Raw genomic sequence first — 19,554 nt, 5'->3', positions numbered from 1 at the left:
GGGGACCGGGGGCCGGCCGGCCGCGTGACGTAATCGCCGCTCCGGAGTTGGCGGCGCCGCGGCGCGAGTGGCCCGCCCGGGTCCCGGTGCGCATGCGCGCTGCGCCTCCCTCCCTTTCCCGCCCCCTCGCTCTCCCCTGCGCCCCGGGTCTCCTCCATTTTGTGCTGCGGCGGCAGCTGCGGCTCTCCCGCCTCGCCTTCTCCCCGCCTCGCCCCGCACGAACGGGTCCGAACCGCGGCCCATGGCGGAGAGTCATTCACCGGCCGGGCTGGCGGAGGCTGCGTCCCTGGCTGGGCCTGGCGTCCCCGGTTCGGAGTCGGAAAGCCGGCGGCGGCCGCTGAGCGAGCTGCGCGTGATCGACCTGCGGGCCGAGCTCAAGCAGCGCAACCTGGACAGCGGCGGCAACAAGAGCGTCCTCATGGAGCGCCTGAGGAAGGTGAGGGCGCTGGGGCTGCCTCGGGGTGCGTAGAGCGGCTGTGACCCCGGCCCGGCGGCACCGCTGAGGAAAATGGCGCCAAAGAGCGCTCGGGGCCCCGAGGGGATCGGTGCGAGCGCTCGGGGCCCCGAGGGGATCGGTGCGAGCGTTCGGCGCCCCGAGGGGATCGGTGCGAGCGTTCGGCGCCCCGAGGGGATCGGTGCGAGCGTTCGGCGCCCTGAGGGGATCGGTGCGAGCGTTCGGGGCCCGGCGGGATCGGTGCGAGCGCCCGGCGCCCTGAGAGGATCGGTGCGAGCGCTCGGGGCCCTGAGGGGATCGGTGCGAGTGGCCGGGCCCCGCCGGGATCGGTGCGAGCGTTCGGCGCCCGGCGGGATCGGTGCGAGCGCCCGGGGCCCGGCTGGGCTGGGCCGGCCCGGGCTCACCCTGTGACCGCTGCTGCTGTCACCGAGTGTCACCGAGCCCGCTCCGGTCCCAGCGCACGGCCCGGGTATTTCCAGCTTCGTGCACCACAGGGTTCTGCTGTTCTCTGAGCTGCTGGATTTACGGTTCTGTGCGCTGTCTGTCGGGATTTTTGCTGCGTTTTTCTGGCAGTTTAGCTGGTAGCCCTTTCACTGTATCCTCATCACACCGCTGAGTGTGTTAATCCCATGAGGAATCCCTTCTCTGATCTCCTTGCTGTGTCTCAGAGCCGAGGTTTTTTACCCTGTCAAAACAACCCGTGTGTCTGTGATCAGTTCCAAATGCTGTTCACTTTCAAGATCTTGGACGTGCAAATCGCATTTATGCACATCTGTCACCCCCAAACTCGTACTGCTATTTAAAAACAACAGCTCTTTTTCTATTTTAGCCACTCTATCTTAAAAGAAGCAGCTTAATAATCTGTTTCTCATCAGAAAGCATTTTTAAGAACTTCAAGCGTTATCAGCAATTCAAGCCATGTGTAAAGTGGCATGTACAACATTTAAAATTTTGAAGCAACATATAGTTAATTATAGTTTACATAGAACTGAAATACAATTATAGAGGCTTTCCATGGAGCTTATGCTGCAGCTGCTTGCTCTGTACTTGACACAATTCTCCTCATGGTCACAAATACAGAAACACCTGCAATTTACAGTTTCATCTGTAAGATTGATGATAAACAATTCCAAATGCTATGGGATTGGCCTTTTTTTGCTGACAGTTTTCCCATAACCTTACACCAACATGTCACTGCCTTCTCTCTGCTTGTTGCTTTGCTCTGGTGGTTTTTTGTTAGTGTATCCAAGTTGCTGATTCATGGTTTGGAATTTTTTAGCCTCTGGTGTGCAGCTCTTAAACTCAACAAAAATGTACAAATGAAATTTTTAATGTCTATTTTTATATCTTTCTCTTTTGCCCCTATTAGGCTATTGAGGAGGAAGGAGGGAATCCTGATGAAATTCCAGTGGTTTCAGAAAATATCATGAAGAAAACTCCAAAAAGAACCAACAAAGGTAGTTAGAGAGACTTGTTATTACTAGATTTGGTTTACACAAAATGTAAATTTGTGAGATGAGACTCAACTGTTTTGCCAGCTAATTTGTTTTATTTTTATCATTACCTCTGATTTGGAGTGATGGTGCAATTGCTAAAATGCAGGCTAAAATGTGAAATGTCACAACTCTGGGTGAAGGAGATCTTTTAAATCTTATTGATTTCCAAGTCTCAGAAAAACACCTGATGTCTGTTACAGCACCTTTAATGTGGGGATGGAAATAGATGAAATAGTCCTCTTGGCTCTAAAATCCTTCTCACTTTTCAGTTGTGATGTGCTTGTAGTTTTTGAGGAAAATAAAATTCATAAAAGGTCAAACAGCTGCTTAGCTCTGAGTTTGAGGAGTTGTTCCTTGCTGCTGAAGCTGGTGTAGTGTTTTTAGTGATTTCAGTAATTCCATTAATTGGGATAATTCACACCCAGCTGGTGGGCAGAGCATTGCAGTGAAGCCCACAGGTAAAGTGGGGTTATTTCAGTATTTTGTGTTGTGTTTTTGAGGAAAATAAAATTCATAAAAGGTCAAACAGCTGCTCTGAATTTGAGGAGTTGCTCCTTGGTGCTGAGGCTGGTGTAGTGTTTTCAGTAATTCATTAATTGGGATAATTCCCATCTGGTGGGCAGAGCACTGCAGTGAAACCCCCAGCTAGAGTGGGGTTATTTCAGTATTTTATGCTGTGTTTTGTTTGGTTGGTTTATTTTTCTTCTCATAAGTGTTGAGGTAATAAATTGCTGCAATCTGAGCTGAGCCCAATGTTCTGGGGAGGTCACAGAGCTTGAGCTGCTGCCAGGTGCTGGACTGTGACTTGTTTGTCACTTACTGGGTGCTCACAAACAGGGCAAAAACTGAAGGAAACACCAACTCTGATGGAAAAGCAAAGCTTGAGGGGTGCAGTTATAATTTCTGCTCTCATTCTAATGATGATGATGTTGTTAGGACGTAGAGCAGATGAAGAAGGAGTGGAGGACAATGGCCTGGAGGAGGATTCTGGAGATGGACAGGTACAGGGGCTGCCTCTGGAGGGGATGATGGTGGCAGGTGGCTCTCAAGTCACCCTGACTGCGACAATGTCCTTTTTCTTCTTTTCACAGGATGATATTGAAGCAAGTTTGGACACCTTGCAGGACATTGACATGATGGATATCAGTGTGTTAGATGAAGCTGAGATAGACAATGGCAATGCAGTAGATTGTGGAGATGATTACAGTGCCCATAACATTCTTGACTCACTGTCTGATAGCAAAGAAAATGTTGATGCAGAAGTGAAAGAATTTCCAGATCAACCTACAGAGTTTGCTGTAGGTAACTTGGAGGCATCCCCACAATTTTCAGAAATGAAAGAAGAATCAAGAGAAATACCAATAGTGATGGTATGCATCTCTTTTGTGTGTGGAATCGGGGTTTTCTTTTTAAAATTTATTTATTTCTGGGTTAAATAGCAAAATGCTAAAGCTAAAAGAGTACTTGGGAAAAGAGCTAAAGAGTACTTGAGAAAATTTGGAGCTGTACTGGTTCTTATGGTAGTTGCATTTCTTTTTACATATTTGTGGAAATATGTGTCTTAATTTTTAAAATACCTAAATGTTGTTTGTACATATGTGATTGTATTAATAGCGGTTTACAGAGTGTTTGTTTTTAATCATGCTTTGAACTCTGCTTCACCTTATTATTTATAATGTATATATTATTCCTATTTTAATCTCTTTATTTTAGAGAACATGTGAGGCATACAAATAGTGTAGCTTTATCCTCAGCTGAACAGCACCATTCAGGGAATTATATTCAATGTTATTTTTCTGCTAAGATTGGGTCTTGCAGTTATTCAGTTGCTGAAAATGTTATTATGTTGACTTTCTGTGTTTATCTGGCTATTGACACTGGGCTAGAGGATAATCCCTATCCCCTTGAGATAAATCAAGTGCTTTATCTCCTGAAATGTACAACAAAGCATTTGAAAAAATTATTTCTGCCCCATCTAATGGGGGAGTATTGCTCTTTGTTGTGTGTCCACACTGACTACGAGGTTCAGAAGTTATGTATATTTTTTCTAAAGCTGCAGAAATAAGTTTGGCCTCCTGTCCCCAGGCATATCCTTGTCCTACACAAATCGAATGGAAATACTCAGAAAAAAGGGTGTTTTTTTTGAGTGAGTAAATATCTTGAGGCCAGGTCAGCTCCCATCATCTGCTTTCATCAGTGAAGGAAATAATTACCAAGTCCTGTAGGTTTTTTTGACTCTGTTGTTGCTCTAAATGACAGGGATAAAAATCAGATTTTGCTGTTGGAATCCCTATACTTGAAAGATGTTTGTGAGCTTACCATCATGGTTAAGAAATAATGAGAGATTTTATTCAGTTAGTGGTGGTTATCACTCAGTTTTTACCATTATTGGTTGTTTTGGGTGCTGGGTAACAGCTGTCAGTGCAAATACAAATCTTCGTTTTCTCACTCAGATTCACTCAAACTATTCCTTTATAAATAACAAGGTGTCTCCTGTTTATTTTTTAAAGGTAGAGTTTGAAGATGTTGGGAACAGTTTAGATGCTTCTTCATCAGATTTAACCATAATAAAGGTAAATGGTAGCCAGTTTTTCTTTACAAACAAAAAAAGCATAAAATACACAATATAATACTGTATGCTGAAACTGTGTGTGTATAGTGGATACATTCTTCCTCTGCAAAAAATGGGAATTAATGCCTTTGGATTTATTCATAGAAACAAAGATTTCTTTATCAGATCATATATGTATATAAATATGTATATACATATATAAAATATATTTAGAATGTATGTATCACATTGAGTTTGGTGGTAGATTGGACTCCTTTTATCTGATATAAATACCAGCTCAGTGCCTTCCATTGTGTTTAACTTCCATTAAAAATGTACATATCCCAGGGTGAGAAGAAAGCTGGAACTGTCAATTCCTGAAATGCTGCCCTTGTTTCCAGATCACTTCTGGTAGGTTAAGAGCACCAGCTCCAGGTGAAGCTGGTGTTTCTGTTGATGCTGTTTTCAGAAAGGAGACTTCAAAACACACAGGGTAGAGAAGGGTAACATGAGGATAATCTTTCCTTTATTCTGCTTACAGTTATTGATTTATTTATCCATGTGAATGTGTAACATGTGTTCAACAGGTGGCTGAATTGGAGAGGTTTTAAAGTTTTCACAGACTTCATACATAAAGTTTGAGGATGTTAAAAACGCATCTTAAATTTTTCTTCTGAGAAATTTGTATGAATTTCAATGTTTTCAAAGCTGAAATAGGCTAAATTATAGTAATGCTTTTACTGAATAATTTCTTGTAATGGGTTGATAAAAAAATGTCATTCAGATTAGCATCTTGCTTATAAAATAATGATATTTCTCCTTTTTAAAATCTTTTTCACTACAGGAACTTGAAGAGTTACCTTTGGAGCCAGGTACTGTTTGCTTTTGTTTGGTTACTTCGATTTATTGTTTTTTAAATGAAAAAAAAATTCCTGGGCATTTAAACAGTTTCATTCTTCATTTAGGCTTTTTGCGTCCCTGTTTGGTTTTTTTTGGTTCTTTTTTTTAATGCATTACTGTAGTGTACGTTATTATGGTGGAAAATCCAGGTCATGCAGGGTCATAGAGATTGGAAACCCAGTCATATCACCAGATCTGTGAATAACCACCCTTGGAAAACTTGTTTAATGCCATGAAATGGTTCCCTAGAACTGTTACTGCAGAGTGAAGTTAAGGAACGAGCCTTAAAGATGTAAAGGTTCTGAAAACAGATCTTGTGATATCACACTGTACAGTGGTTCTGTGAATAAATATAAATACAGGAGTGTAGGCAGTGCAAAGCTCTGGTGCAGAACAGAAATTCAGGAGTGACTGGACTTCAGAAGAAGGAGCACGCTGCCATCAGGAATTTGCTACAGATCTCACTCGCTGTCTGGACTGCATGCACACTCAGAACCATCAGAAGATGCCCAGTTCTCATGTTGGACTGTCTCTGCTAAAAGAACTCAACAGAAATTTGGAAAATTGAACTCTCAGTGCCTTGATACATTGAGTTAAGCATCTCGGACTCTGGAAGCTAACTAGAGAAGAAACAGAGCTGAACGATTTGCTGAAGAATATGAAGGCTGAGCCTGAAGTTTTTTGTTAAATCTGTGGGGGCATTTTTCTTGGCTGTTGAGGTGCTAGGGCTGATTTGGCAGGGTGTGAGAGAGCAGTTAGCGTGGTAGGTGTAACACTGTGTACACTAGGGTTTTCCAATCTCTGTGTAGCTTAGCAGTTCTCTTGGTGTTAGTGTGGCAGCCATGCCAGTTCCACATTTGTGATTTGCTGTATTTCCCTGGTGATTAAATCTTGTGCCATTCTATTCCTGTTAAATCCGTAGAAAATGAGAAAATACTCGACATTTTGGGGGAAACTTGTAAATCTGAGCTACTTAACGAAGAACAACCTCCCGAAGCGGAGCGGCCGCGTGCGCAGGAAGCCAGTAACGCGGGGCCAGGCAAGAGGCTGGCTGAGGAAGAGGACGCTCTCGCTGCCGCTCAGCTGGAGGAAGATGCTTTAGCTTTGGACAGCAAATCGGCCCAAGCTTTGGCAAGGAAGGAAGCAAAGCGTTTAGTGGTAGCAAAAGGGGAGACAAGTGAACAGAGCCCCGAGGAAGAGGCCCCGGACTCTGAAGGTGTAGTGGTAGAGACCCTAAGCGATCAGAGTAGCAAACGCTCCCAAGGCCTGGAAGCCTCTAGTGGGGAGGCAGCGGAGAAAGGCGCAGGTGCCGAAGCCAGAGATAGCAAAGAAGATGGCAAGAGAGCAGAAGACAAAGCTAATTCTGAGGAATCTTCCCCTGCCACTAAAGAGTCCTCAGCCAGTGAGGGCGGTGATCAGAAAAAGAGGTTTGTTTTTTCTCCGTTCTAGACCAGATGCTATCTTTTATCATTGGTCCTTAAGTGATGCGAATAAGCTGTTTCCTTCAATTGGCCTCCGAGACTGATGAAATTGTAGCCTATTCCTAAAGGTCTCTTTTATTTCTCCATGTGTAGATATATTTTTTTTTTTTCTTAAGAACAGTGGGTTTGATTTCTTTCCTTCCTCAACCTTCAAAGGTTGTTTTCCCCAAATTACTCTTATTTCTGTCATCTAATGTGCTGGTTTGGCCAGGAAGAAGTGGGAAACAGAATTGTCCGTTTAGGGGTACAAATCCCTATTTCCTGTCACTCTTCTAGAAAATTGCCAATAATAGTGTTTATTTTGGAACTAATTTACTGGTAGGTATCCAATTTTAGTTGTGCTGTCTAGAATTAATGGTGTTTTTGCATATGATCTCTTGAGTAATGTGGTGTTTTGTCTTTAGCCCTGTTGAAGACAAAGATACAAAAGCAGTCACAAAAGATGAGAAAGGTAGGTGCATGTTTGGGGGTTTTTTGGGTTTTTTATTTTCAAAGGACTTGGAGTAAAAAAGAGGACTGTTAATTCAGTGAACCCTCAATGCAGTTGTAACACAGCCCTTCAAAATATAACTAAAATAACAGTTCTTTGTAACTTCTGTAACATTATTAACAAACAGAGTTGAGTTTTAAATAAGTATTTTTTTGTGATTTAACATTTGATACTTTGTAATTCTCCTTAAAGTAATTGAAGTGCAGGAAGAAAATCTGTAGCTACAAACTTTTTAAGAGTTTTCAAATGTACATTTACTATGGAGAGTTTTATGAAGGAAAAATGTGGAGGAGTTAGGGTTCTGAATTTTGTTCTCCTGCATTTGTGTTTCATGTGGTCTTATGTTTTTTGTGCCTCAGGCCGTGTGGGAAGTGGTTCTGGCAGAAATTTGTGGGTTAGTGGACTTTCCTCCTCTACTAGAGCTACAGATTTGAAGAACCTTTTCAGCAAGTATGGAAAGGTATGTAGTGGATATGTAAATTAATAAACCAGAAAGTGGTAGTAATTTTTATTCAATTTTATTTTGCTTTTTACAATCCCACTCACCCTTCTCTGTGTATATCTGCCTTAAGCTACTGCCCTGCTCAGCAACTTGAAGATGAATTTTCTGAGCTGCATTATTGAAGGGGGCATTGATTGAACTAAATGGCTTTTAGAAGTCCTTTCCCATCCAAATCTTTCTAAGAAATGGTCATTAAGTTAGAATTTATTTAGTGACAGACCTGCAAACACTGAATATTTTGTTTTTTCCCAAAGGTGGTTGGTGCAAAAGTGGTGACAAATGCTCGCAGCCCTGGCGCTCGCTGCTATGGCTTTGTGACAATGTCAACTTCTGAGGAGGCCACCAAGTGCATTAATCACCTCCACAGAACAGAGCTGCATGGTAAAATGATTTCTGTGGAAAAGGTAAGTGGCAGCTACTTCATGACATTGTAAGAAAATAAAATCATGCAGTTTTAATCTCTGTCTCTGACTATGGAATTCTTTCTGGCTGAATTTCTAGGCAAAAAATGAACCAGCAGGAAAAAAGCCTTCTGACAAAAAGGAAGGTGAAACAAGGAAGGAAAAAGACAGGCACCATTCTGCAGAGTCCAAATCTGAGAAGTAAAGTGTTGTTTTGTATTTTATGATACTTAAAGACCACTTATTTCAAATACAGCCAGGTGACCAAGTTGAACAGTAACTGTAATAAATCTTTGTTTAATGTTTTATCCTGCATTTGAAATAGGAATAATGCTTGGAAAATTGATGTTTTACAGTAGTAAGGGCATCTAAACTGACTCTCTGTCCAGAAATAAAAAGCTCTTTAGTGTTAGTATAAAAACTTGTTAGCTGTATAAGGGGATACTAAATCAAATTATTTATAGATAAACCATTATTTTTACCAGTCATTTGTCCTCTGTTTTGACTCTGTCTTGGACTCTTCTTTTAACTGACAAATATTTCTAGGATTTAGTCAATCTTTCTGGTAGACTGTGTGGTTAGGGAGTGATACTTCCAACATTGGTTTTTCAAGTGGTTTGTTGCTTTTGAAAGAGGCATTTTGCTTTCCTGCTTTTTGTAGATCTGTTGGTATTAAGAAGGAGGAGAAGATTGACAAAAAAGAGGATGCTAAGAAATCAGAAAAAGATGAAAAAGAAGGAAAAGAAAAGGATGAACAAAAGACTGGATCTTCTGATAGATCCAGGGCAAGCAAATCAGGTGATGCTGGCTGTCTTTCAGAAATGTTTTCAAGGATACTTGTACATTATTAGATGTGATTGATAATTCAGTGAAAAGGAGCTTACTTAGTAAAACTGGCACAAACATCAGAAAACACCTTGAAAATTTTTACTTTAATTTCTAATAACTTAAAACAGTTTCCATAATTCTTATGGAATTGCCACTGGGTTTAGACCTGACACTGTGTGTGGTTTGTGTCCTTTTTTGGGCTTTTTTTTTTTAACTGTGGCAAATAATGTATTTTGTGGACAGAAGAATTAAATTAAATTTGTATTCTTTTAGCTGTCGTCCCTGCCAGAAAATACTGCTGTAATTTTTGATAAATTTACTGCTCCCATCCTCATGTTGGCCAAATCTTGGCAAGCTATTTAAATCATGAATAAATTCCATAAGTTATTAAAAACCTCATTAAAATAACTTTTTACTATTTAGTGTCCTCACAGTTTTGAATCTTGCAAGAATTGCTGAATGTCTTTTGTACCATTTATTTTGGCTCTGTTTTGTTTTCTAGCAAGTCGAGGAACAGAGAGGACAGTGGTAATGGATAAATCTAAAGGAGAGCCAGTAATTAGTGTGAAAACCTCTGCATCAAAAGAGAGGGTAAGGCCAACTTCCAGAGAAGCTTTTGTGTAAAAACAGGTGCCAAATAGATTTATGTGCTCAGAGATGAAGGGGTACAATATGGTACAATTATCCGTTTGGAAAAGCATCAGGGTTTTAATGATGTGGCAGAGGGGAAATGCTTCTGTTTCACCTTTTTTATACTTTTCTACTGCTGACCTAGTGGAAGAAGTCGAGTTGCAGTATGAAAATGGTGTTAGGATGATGTGTTTCCCTGAGCTTGGAATGTTATTGGTGTGTGTTGTTTGAAATCACTGCAAGTCAGGTTGTGTTCCTTTAGTATTTATTTGTAATATTTAGAAGTTCTGCTCAAATTTGGGGTACTTTTCCCTGGAATTCCACTGTTTTTTACCTCTGAGAAAGGCATGGCAGCCTGTTTTGTTCAGGTTGACATAGTGTAGGTAATTGCCTAGGAAATGCACCGTGTTCAGCTCATGCCTTGTTCTGATTCATCTCAGAGCACAAAGAGCCAGGACCGCAAATCGGAGAGCAAGGAGAAGCAGGATATTTTATCCTTTGATAAAATCAAGGAGCAGCGAGAACGGGAACGGCAGAGGCAGAGGGAGAGAGAAATCAGGGAGACGGAGAGGCGCCGGTGAGTTCCCAGCACCTCTGAACTTTCAAAGACATTTTTTACCTCTTACCTGTACCTTTGACTCCCTTACCTTTCTGTGTTTTTGTTCAAAGCAGTGCTGTGCTGACCCTCCAACAGTGACATCTCAGATTGATTTCAGACTAATTACTATTTCAGATTGGTTTCATACTAATTACTGCTAGAACAGACATAATGCCAAGTGATGGAGGATTTTACTGCTGAAATCAATGCTCTCATGAGACTTCCATAGGTGCTTTCAGGCTTTGTCTTCCACTTGACTGGATTTCAATTTCCTTGATTTTTCCCCTGAAGCTTGTAAATACTTTTTGTGCATCAGATTTGTCTTAGGACTTGCTGTACTCTCTGAAAGCTTTTTCAGACCTGACTTAAGAGTAGATACTGTGTTACTTAAGCAAAGGTGAAAATTTCTGCATCTGTCATTTGTATGGAGTTTTTTATTTTCCCTTAAGCTTAATTGCAAAGAAGGGGGAGAACATAACAAGGGGAAAACGAAACAAGAAACACAGCCTAAAGCAAAGAAGCAGTAAAGCTTGGACTGAAGAATCTCGATTAAAAACTAAATATCTCTTTTAAATTAGAGAGAGAGAGAGGCGAGACCGGGAGCAGCGCCTCGCAGCCATCCACGAGCGCGATGAGAGACAGAGGCTGCAGAGGGAGCGGGAGCGGCTGGAATTCCAACGGCAGCGCCTGGACAGAGAGCGCCTGGAGAGGGAGAGGCTGGAGAGGGAGAGGATGCACATAGAGCAGGAGAGGAGACGGGAGCAGGAGAGAATCCAGAGGGAGAGGGAGGAGCTGCGGCGGCAGCAGGAGCAGCTGCGCTACGAGCAGGAGCGGAGATCCGCCATGAGGAGGCCTTATGATCCTGACAGCAGGTGAGGAGCAGGGCAGTGGGGCCCCAGACTCCTCAGCCACATCCCCTTGGGGAGCCTGTGGGAATGGGGAGCACTCTGGATAAAGCAGTCATGGGAGCTCACAGCTAAAAGACCCTTTAGGTGCTGCTTCTAACACTAAAAAAATTTGAAGAAGACCAAATACTGTGCTTGTCCACTTGTAAGCCTTGTTCAAGTCTACTGTTCTTTCCCAGAGAGGGATGACCAAGAGTAGTAACAACGCAGAGTTGTTACTTTTTTGAGTAATAGAGAGTAGAATAGTAATAATAGAGTAGTAGAGTTGTGCTAATAGAGTAGTAGTAGTAGAGTAGTACGATTAGAGTTAATAGAGTAGTACTAATAGAGTTAATAGAATAGTAGAGTTGTTTGTATTGACTCTAAATGGTAAGGGAAAAAATACTCATTCTCTTCTCACATCACCATGTACTAAAATTAAGCTATTTTTGGTAAACCAAATTTTCTCTGAAACCAAAATGCGACTCGTGCTTAACACACGTAGATTTTTAATTCCTGGGTTGGATGAGTTTGAGAGAGCAGGAAAGGGGAGGTGTTTCTGGGGCTGCTGCTGATGTGAGCCCTGTGTGTGCAGGAGGGATGACCCCTACTGGCCCGAGGCCAAGCGCCTGGCGCTGGATGACCGCTACCACTCAGACTTTGGCCGCCAGGATCGCTTCCATGACTTCGACCACCGCGACCGCGGCCGCTACCAGGAGCACTGCTTGGACAGGTTGGCAAGGCACTGCCTCTTCTTGTCCTTCCTGTGCCTTCAGAGAAATTTGGTGTCTTGTTGTGGCTTGATTTGGTGTCTTCTTGGTGTCAGCAGAGTAAAAGGAATCACTCCTGTGCATTTCTCATGTCTGATTGCACATGTGCTTGTAATCCTTTGTTTCTGTGGGTTAGGGACTATGGAAAGAGGGCGACCCACGTGGTAGGGAGGAATGATGAGGAGGACTCCATCTTATCAGAAGGCTAATTAATTACTTTATTATACTATATTATTCTCTACTATATTGCCTTACATCTAAACTGAATCTGCCAGGCACTCAACTGCCCGGAATCTCATGACTGTCAGCCCACAGTCCTGACACACACACACACACCTGGCCCTGACAGGCCAAGGAACCAAAACACCATCACTGTGGGTAAACTATATCCATATTGCATTCTGCTTTGGCACAACACAGGCACAGCAAATAAGATTAGAATTGGTTTTTCTTTCTCTGAGGTTCAGAAAATGTGAATGTTAGAAATATTCTCTGGAAGAACTGTGCCTTGCTTTTCTCTGTGAAGGGAAATGTGGCTACAAGGAACATAGAAAGAGGCTGCATAAAGATTATAAGCCAAGTCCTAGTGCAGTCTGCCATGATGTTGATGGAGATACAACAGCTCCTCTCAAGCTGTATGGAAGTCTGCTTTATGAATCCCTAAGACTTAGCCTTTTCCTTTTGCTTTAAAACTTTCCCTGTTTTCATCTTTGCAGCCTGGCTAATGCAGGTTTTTAGCACCACAGAATGGAAAATACTTTCTGCATGGTGCCAATGAGATTTCTTTCTGTTTGCTCTCAAGGGATCTCTGGTGAAAACTGTGCTGTTTGTTTTTTGCTTGTAACTCTTTTCTGACACTGCTAGATTCACTCAGTGTTCTCCCTTTGTGTCACTGAGTACCTGGCCATCCTCAGTGCTGCCTTTTTTACCCATATTACAGTGATAGGTGTTAGTTTTACCTCTTTTTATGCTATGAAATAAGAACTCTTTTGAGTTATCTTGCCACTGAACATTAGCATCCAGATTTACAGCCTAATGAAAGTTAACTTTTCATGTGTTATTTCATGCAGACCCTGGAATTAGAATAACAATGTTGATTCAACTGGAACTTGTCTTTTTTGTTCCAGGAGAGACTGTGCAAGGGGAATTCCAGATCGAGATGGGCAGGTATGTTACAACCAAATTACTGCTTTAGTTAAAAATCAAACCAAGCTGACCCCAAAGCAGAAAGGACACAGTGTGCACACAACACAAACACAATTCTTTCACCTGAGATACTTGAGCAGAACTAATTTTGTGTGCTAATAAGGATAAAGGAAATCATTAGGTTACCTGCTTTCTGGGGTGGTAGCCTGAGATACAGGCAAGGGGAAACATCTGAGTGATGGGAGCATCTTTTCAGGCTGATGTGTGGTAGTAAAAGCTTTTTCATTGACCATCTTAGGTATTAAGAGAGAGCTGCTGTACTTACTTTGCTGGCAATGGATGCCTTCTCTCACATTTATCTAAGTGAAACAAGGCTGTAAAAGGACAGGTGTGAAAATCAATGCCACAATGGGATTCAAAACCTTTCATTTCTGAAGAGAGGTAGGAAGTGAGCAGATATTCTATATAAAAATTTAAAACCTGAAGCCAAGAACATAAAAAACCTTAGCAAACAAAAAAGATCTCTCCCACCAGTGAAAAATAAACGTCTGGAATGAGCCATGCCCTACAACAGAACCTTGAAAAAATGAGAGAGCTATAATTTTTTTACCAAAAAACCAAATTTTTGCAATCCTAGAATGTTGGGAAGAATGAAAGTTTGACAAGAAAATCTCACAGATATGTATACTTAGCAGAAAGATTTTTAAATGTAGAGTCTGATGAAGGAATAGAGATGGAAGCAAGTTTTGATATAGAAGAAAAGAATTGCTGAGCCAGTCTTACTGGATAACCAAGGAGGCAAAGGGTGTGTTAGTTAGAAGGGGTTTTTATGGCTTAGAACAAAGGATAAATCCACCTCAAAGATGTTTTTACCGAGCAGAAAGACAGCACAGGCAAACAAGTCAGCAAAGTTTCAAGTAGAAAAAAAGTCTCAGAATTTTCCACTGCAAGAAAACCGAAAAACAACTTCTAGCTTAAACTGTAATGTACTAACTTTTAGTGATTGGAGAGTAGTAACATGAATATGGAAATTACAGTAGTTATGATGGGCTATAGATAATAGTTAAGGTATAGATTGGTTGTACTGTATTAAGATGCTCAGTAAAGGAAAGTATATAATGCATTGTGACCAAAAGAAAAGTATATAATGCATTGGTAACGTAAACTAAGGGTCTCCAGGCCTGCCTGCAGCTGGAGCTGACAGCTGTAGGCACAGCTCTGTCACCCACAACCCTGGACTGCTGTAATGTCTCAGATACAATAAACTGCATTTTGAAGAGCTGCCTGGAGTCCCACATCCCTCATTTAGGCTCTTACAGTGGCGCCCAACGTGGGGCACCATTAGCAAGAGCCTGAATAAGGGATGCAGGACTCCAGGCCTGTCTCCAGCTGGAGCTGACAGCTGTAGGCACAGGCTCTGTCACCCATGACCCTGTAATGTCTTATATGTAATAAACTGCATTTTGAAGAGCTGCCTGGAGTCCCACATCTCTGATTTAGGCTCTTACAGTGGCGCCCAACGTGGGGCGCCATTAGCAAGAGCCTGAATGAGGGATGTGGGACTCCAGGCCTGCCTGCAGCTTGGGCTCACAACTGTAGGCACAGGCTCTGTCACCCACCACCCTGGACTGCTGTAATGTCTTGGATACAATAAACTGCATTTTGAAGAGCTGCCTGGAGTCCCACATCTCTGATTTAGGCTCTTACAGTGGTGCCCAAGTGGGGCGCCATTAGCAAGAGCCTGAATAAGGGATGCAGGACTCCAGGCCTGCCTGCAGCTGGAGCTGACAGATGTGGGCACAGCTCTGTCACCCACAATCCTGGATTGCTGTAACCTCTTGGATACAATAAACTGCATTTTGAAGAGCCCCTGGAGTCCCACATCTCTGATTGAGGCTCTTACAGTGGCGCCCAACGTGCGGTGCCATCCAAAAGAGCCTTAATGAGGAATGCGGGTCTGCAGGCCTGGCTGCAGCTTGGGCTGACAGCTGCAGGCACAGGCTCTGTCACCCACAACCCTGGACTGCTGTAATGTCTTGGATGCATTTTAAAGAGCCACCTAGAGTCCCACATGCCTCATTTAGGCTCTTACACTAGCAGAAAACCTGTGTTGGTGTTTGTGACTGTGTCCTGCTTGCCTTGCAGCACTACCCCGACGAGCGGCACGGGGGCCCCGAGCGGCACTCCCGGGACAGCTGGGGGGGCTACGGCTCCGACAGGAGGATGAGTGAGGGAAGAGGGATCCCCCCACAGACCCGGTTAGTGCCTCCCACAGCAGGGAAGTGATTTGGGGTTCTTCACATCTCCTCAGTGAGCCTTTGGAGGGTGACAGCACAAGGAGCTTGACAAGTGTGAATCCTCTCTCCAGATCTTTGAGCATCTGCAGGAGCAGGGAATTGCCACGTGAAGCTCTGTAGTGAGTAAAGAGCTGCTCAGTTAGCTCAGCTCCTGACTGTGCTTCTCCTGTAAATAACTTTCATTTCTACAGATGAGATTCAGTCTGTTTCTACAGTAAGGGCTACACAACTCTCATTCATGGCCAGTGGTCAGGTTTTAAAGGAAATTGAGTGAAAAGTCTGCAGTGGTGGGGTAGAGAACTTGGACTCACCTGAATTGTAGTGGTTTCTCTTTAAACCAGTGAATCAAGCTGGGCTTATTCCAGCTGCATGATTTTCAGACAGAGGAGTGGCAGCCAGTGAATTGATCCATGCCTGAGTATTTCAGTCCATTGCAATATCCATGATGTCTCTGGATGAAAAAAGCCCAGTTTTGTTGTGTGAAGGATGCTGTTCAGCATTGTCTGTCATTGTTTCTCTTTGAGTGGTTGGGTGGCTACAGCTGTAGCTTGATTAACCATTTAACACACTTTGGCATGGGGTATGGTGTTTGGCTTTACCCTGTGCTGCTCAGTGGGTAGGGGACATACCTAGAAGATGTTCTTTTATTTTTTTAAGAGATGGACGTGACTGGGGAGATCATGGTCGAAAGTTAGAGGGGCATCAAGATCGTACATGGCAGGGAAATGTGGATGGAGGAGTGATGGGACGGGATCATGAGAGATGGCAAGGTACACTTGCTGCTTACCAGTGTGATTGTGGTTCTTTTCTGTGAATTACTGCTGCTGAACCTTCTAGTGGTAGTTAAATTACTGAGAAATCAAATGCAGTTCTGGGAACAAGGTGACATTTGTATTAGGGAAACACAAAAACTTGTCTTTTTCTTTTTTTTTTTTTTTTTTATCTTTTTGAATTAGGTGGTGATAGAAGCATGCCTGGTCAGTCAGGACCAGGCCATGGGATGACTCGAGGAGGGACATCAGGGTAAGAACCTCTGTCAGAATGTTTATAATTCTTTTATGATACTTTGATCTGTATAAGCCTGGATTGGCAAGGGGGAAGAAAAACCCCAACAAATTAAAGAAACACCTTTCAGAGTGTAGGAATATGCCCCCTGTTGATGGAGTGACTAAAATATTCTTTGTCTGCTTAAAAAGGCAAAAAGCCCAGAAGTTTCTCCCCATGACTGTAGATCAATCACTTTATTATACTAATACTAAATTCTACTCTTCAGAAAAACCCATCACCCTTGCCACACAGTCCAACACAGCTTTGATGTAATTAGTCAATCCCTCCAAATACAGTGTCCAAGTAAGAAATCACCCTTTGCTAAATAAAGCTCCTTAACCAATTCCACATATGCACAACATATGTGCAGCAAGTGATAAAAATTGTTTCTCATTTTCTCTGAGCTTTCTCAGGAAAAGCCTCCAAACACCATCCCCAGAGTCCATTTAAGAAATCACCCTTTGCTAAACAAATCTCCTTAACTGGACTGTGGTGATGGTGTTTGGAGGGTGTTCCTGGGGATCTGTGAGAAAGCTCAGGGAAAATGAGGAACAATTCTTGCCTTCACTTGCTGCACCTGTTGTTGTGCACATGTGGGATGGGTTAAGGGGATTTATTTAGCAAAGGGTGATTTCTTAACACCCTTTTCTTACTCACCCTCTGATTTCTTAATCACCCTTTGCTAAACAAATCTTCATAACCCATTCCACATCTGCACCAAGATAAGAATTGGATCTCATTTTCCCTGAGCTGTCTCAGCTCCCCAGGAGCGCCCTGGCAGTGAGCTCTGTGTGTCTGTCTGTCCAGAGGTGTGTGATGCCCTGGCAATGAGCTGTGTCTGTCTGTCTGTTCAGTGCTGCCCTGGCAGTGAGCTCTGTCTGTCTGTCTGTTCAGTGCTGCCCTGGCAGTGAGCTCTGTCTGTCTGTCTGTGTCTGTCTGTCTGTCTGTCCGCTCAGCGCTGCCCTGCTGTCGTTGCAGGTGCGGAGCTTTCTCCGGGAGCCTCTGTCTGTGTGTCTCTCTGTCTGTGTGTCTCTCTGTGTGTCTGTCTGTCCGCTCAGCGCTGCCCTGCTGTCGTTGCAAGCGTGGAGCTTTCTCCGGGAGCCTGTCTGTGTGTGTCTGTCTGTCTGTCTGTGTCTGTCTGTCTGTCCGCTCAGCGCTGCCCTGCTGTCATTGCAGGCGCGGAGCTTTCTCTGGGAGCCTCTGTCTGTCTGTGTGTCTGCCTGTCTGTCTGTGTGTCTGCCTGTCTGTCTGTGTGTCTGTCTGTCGGCTCAGTGCTGCCCTGCTGTCGTTGCAGGCGCGGAGCTTTCTCCGGGAGCCTCTGTGTGTCTCTCTGTGTGTCTCTCTGTCTGTGTGTCTCTCTGTCTGTGTGTCTCTCTGTCTGTGTGTCTCTCTGTCTGTGTGTCTCTCTGTCTGTGTGTCTCTCTGTCTGTGTGTCTCTCTGTCTGTGTGTCTCTCTGTCTGTGTGTCTCTCTGTCTGTGTGTCTCTCTGTCTGTGTGTCTGTCTGTCGGCTCAGCGCTGCCCTGCTGTCGTTGCAGGCGCGGAGCTTTCTCCGGGAGCCAGGGCCCGGCCGTGCAGGGCCAGGCTGTGCCCGGGGTGTTTGCAGGCGCCCAGAGGAGCCCCAGGCTGGGTGAGCCGCGCTTCAGCCGCCGCTACTGACGCCTCCCGTGCCCCAGGGGGGGTTTAATGCCCCCTGACCGTGGCTGGGAGTTTTATTAACCCAGGGTCACCTTGAGGTTGTGATTCTAAAAATGCCAGACTGCTGCTGTGCTGTAGCCAAATCCTGTGTCAACTTTGGTTTGGGGTTGGTTTGGTTTGGTTTTATTTTTTGTTTGTTTGTTTGTAATGAACATGGTGTTGGTCAGACATCGCTTTTAAGTTTCTGTAAGTGAAACATTCCATTTTTCAGAAATAATAAAATTGGTATGGCTGCTGTTTTTTTTTTGTTTTGGAGTCTTTGTCTCTTTAATGTCTTTGAAACCTCTCACAAGGTCCACAATCTGCTTTTAGCACTGTGAGATTTGAAGAGAAGTGCTAGATCTGGGGCCTGGCAGACTCTGCCTGTCTTTAATTATTTCCTTTGTGCCAATATTCTTTCTACATTTCCATTTTAGTTTTCTGTCATTACAGGGTTAGAAAAAGGAGGAGGAAGAAGGAAAGCTGGGAGAAAGGGGGAAGGAGAGAGAGGATGAAGAAGGAAGGAGGCCTGAAAAGTAGGATTGAGTTCAGTCTAGGGCTCAGTGCTCACCTTGTTCGCCTCCCTCTGATGCTGATAGCCTGCTCTGTTCATTGCTTTGCACCTTCGGCATAAAAACCTAAAAGCCAAACATGAGAATGCTTGAGAATTCAATGAGAATTTCTTCCATCCCCCTCTGGCTTCCTGTTCCTATGTTTTAATTCCTTGCTTTAAAATTTCTTATTCACACACATACTGAAAAATAATATTAATTTATAGAATACCTGAGGGTTTCTCCAAATAACCCTGTTCATCTGTATAATACACAGAAATTTTAGAAGGTAAGGAATTCTGAGTACAGATACATATAGCTCTTAAACATACAAATATAACTTTTATATATATATATATGTAAAAATTAAGCATACACACCTTGAATTTGTAAGAAAATCGATTCTGTGAGGAGGAAATCGAGGTTTCTGTGTTTATTTTTTCCAGTCTAACAAACTGGAAAAGTCTGAAATTTTGGCTGCATTTCAGTCGCTGCTGTCGCCGCCTGGCGGTGGCCGGGAGGAACTGCAGCGTCCTGAGGGCTCGCTCGCTGCGCCGCCCTGTGGCTAAAGGTGGAACTGCAGGGCAGGACCGGGGGTGACACCGGGGACTCGCTGGTGGCACTGGCACAGTGACATCAGGGATTCACTGCTGTCTCTAGCACAGTGATATTGGGGAATTGCTGCTGTCCCCAGCACAGTGACACCACGGACTCACTGGTGTCCCCTGGCACAGTGATATCAAGAACTTTCTGCTGTCCCCTGGCACAATGACACCAGAGACTCACTAGTGTCCCCCAGCACAGTGACACTGGGTATTTACTGCTGTGCCCAGCATGGTGACATCAGGAGCTT

The 19,554-nt window shown here is 43.6% G+C and overlaps 1 protein-coding gene across 3 annotated transcripts; it reads left to right on the top strand.

Annotated features, from left to right (window-relative positions):
* The first annotated feature begins 210 nt into the window (after positions 1-210).
* On the top strand, positions 211-18,413 carry LOC131569083 (scaffold attachment factor B1-like). Of its 3 annotated transcripts, XM_058821310.1 has the most exons (21): positions 211-436; positions 1,824-1,911; positions 2,887-2,951; positions 3,042-3,320; positions 4,461-4,523; positions 5,346-5,373; positions 6,324-6,828; positions 7,287-7,333; positions 7,732-7,832; positions 8,129-8,278; positions 8,376-8,476; positions 8,937-9,073; positions 9,606-9,694; positions 10,174-10,310; positions 10,910-11,203; positions 11,811-11,948; positions 13,113-13,152; positions 15,277-15,389; positions 16,086-16,198; positions 16,385-16,451; positions 18,012-18,413. In XM_058821310.1, exons 1-21 carry the CDS (start codon positions 242-244, stop codon positions 18,130-18,132), a joined length of 2,871 nt encoding a protein of 956 aa, XP_058677293.1. In that variant the 5' UTR covers positions 211-241; the 3' UTR covers positions 18,133-18,413. The 3 variants fall into 3 exon arrangements, 2 of the variants coding, with proteins under 2 accessions (XP_058677293.1, XP_058677294.1); XR_009275763.1 differs by lacking the exon at positions 16,086-16,198 and having other exon boundaries at positions 2,788-2,951; XM_058821311.1 differs by lacking the exons at positions 211-436; positions 2,887-2,951 and having other exon boundaries at positions 1,842-1,911.
* Positions 18,414-19,554: the final 1,141 nt, after the last annotated feature.

This window comes from Ammospiza caudacuta, chromosome 28 (genome assembly GCF_027887145.1).
Source record: "Ammospiza caudacuta isolate bAmmCau1 chromosome 28, bAmmCau1.pri, whole genome shotgun sequence".
Classification (NCBI taxonomy): Eukaryota; Metazoa; Chordata; class Aves; order Passeriformes; family Passerellidae; genus Ammospiza; species Ammospiza caudacuta.
The sequence above is the reverse complement of the archived record's forward strand: the minus strand, read 5'-3'. Positions and strand labels throughout refer to the sequence as shown.

Excerpts from the sequence above, each read along its gene's own strand:
- LOC131569083 (XM_058821310.1), top strand. The coding sequence starts at position 242 with ATGGCGGAGAGTCATTCACCGGCCGGGCTGGCGGAGGCTGCGTCCCTG. Across the intron at positions 4,524-5,345 it reads CAGATTTAACCATAATAAAG|GAACTTGAAGAGTTACCTTT; the intron begins GTAAATGGTAGC and ends TTTTCACTACAG. Across the intron at positions 7,334-7,731 it reads AGTCACAAAAGATGAGAAAG|GCCGTGTGGGAAGTGGTTCT; the intron begins GTAGGTGCATGT and ends TTTGTGCCTCAG.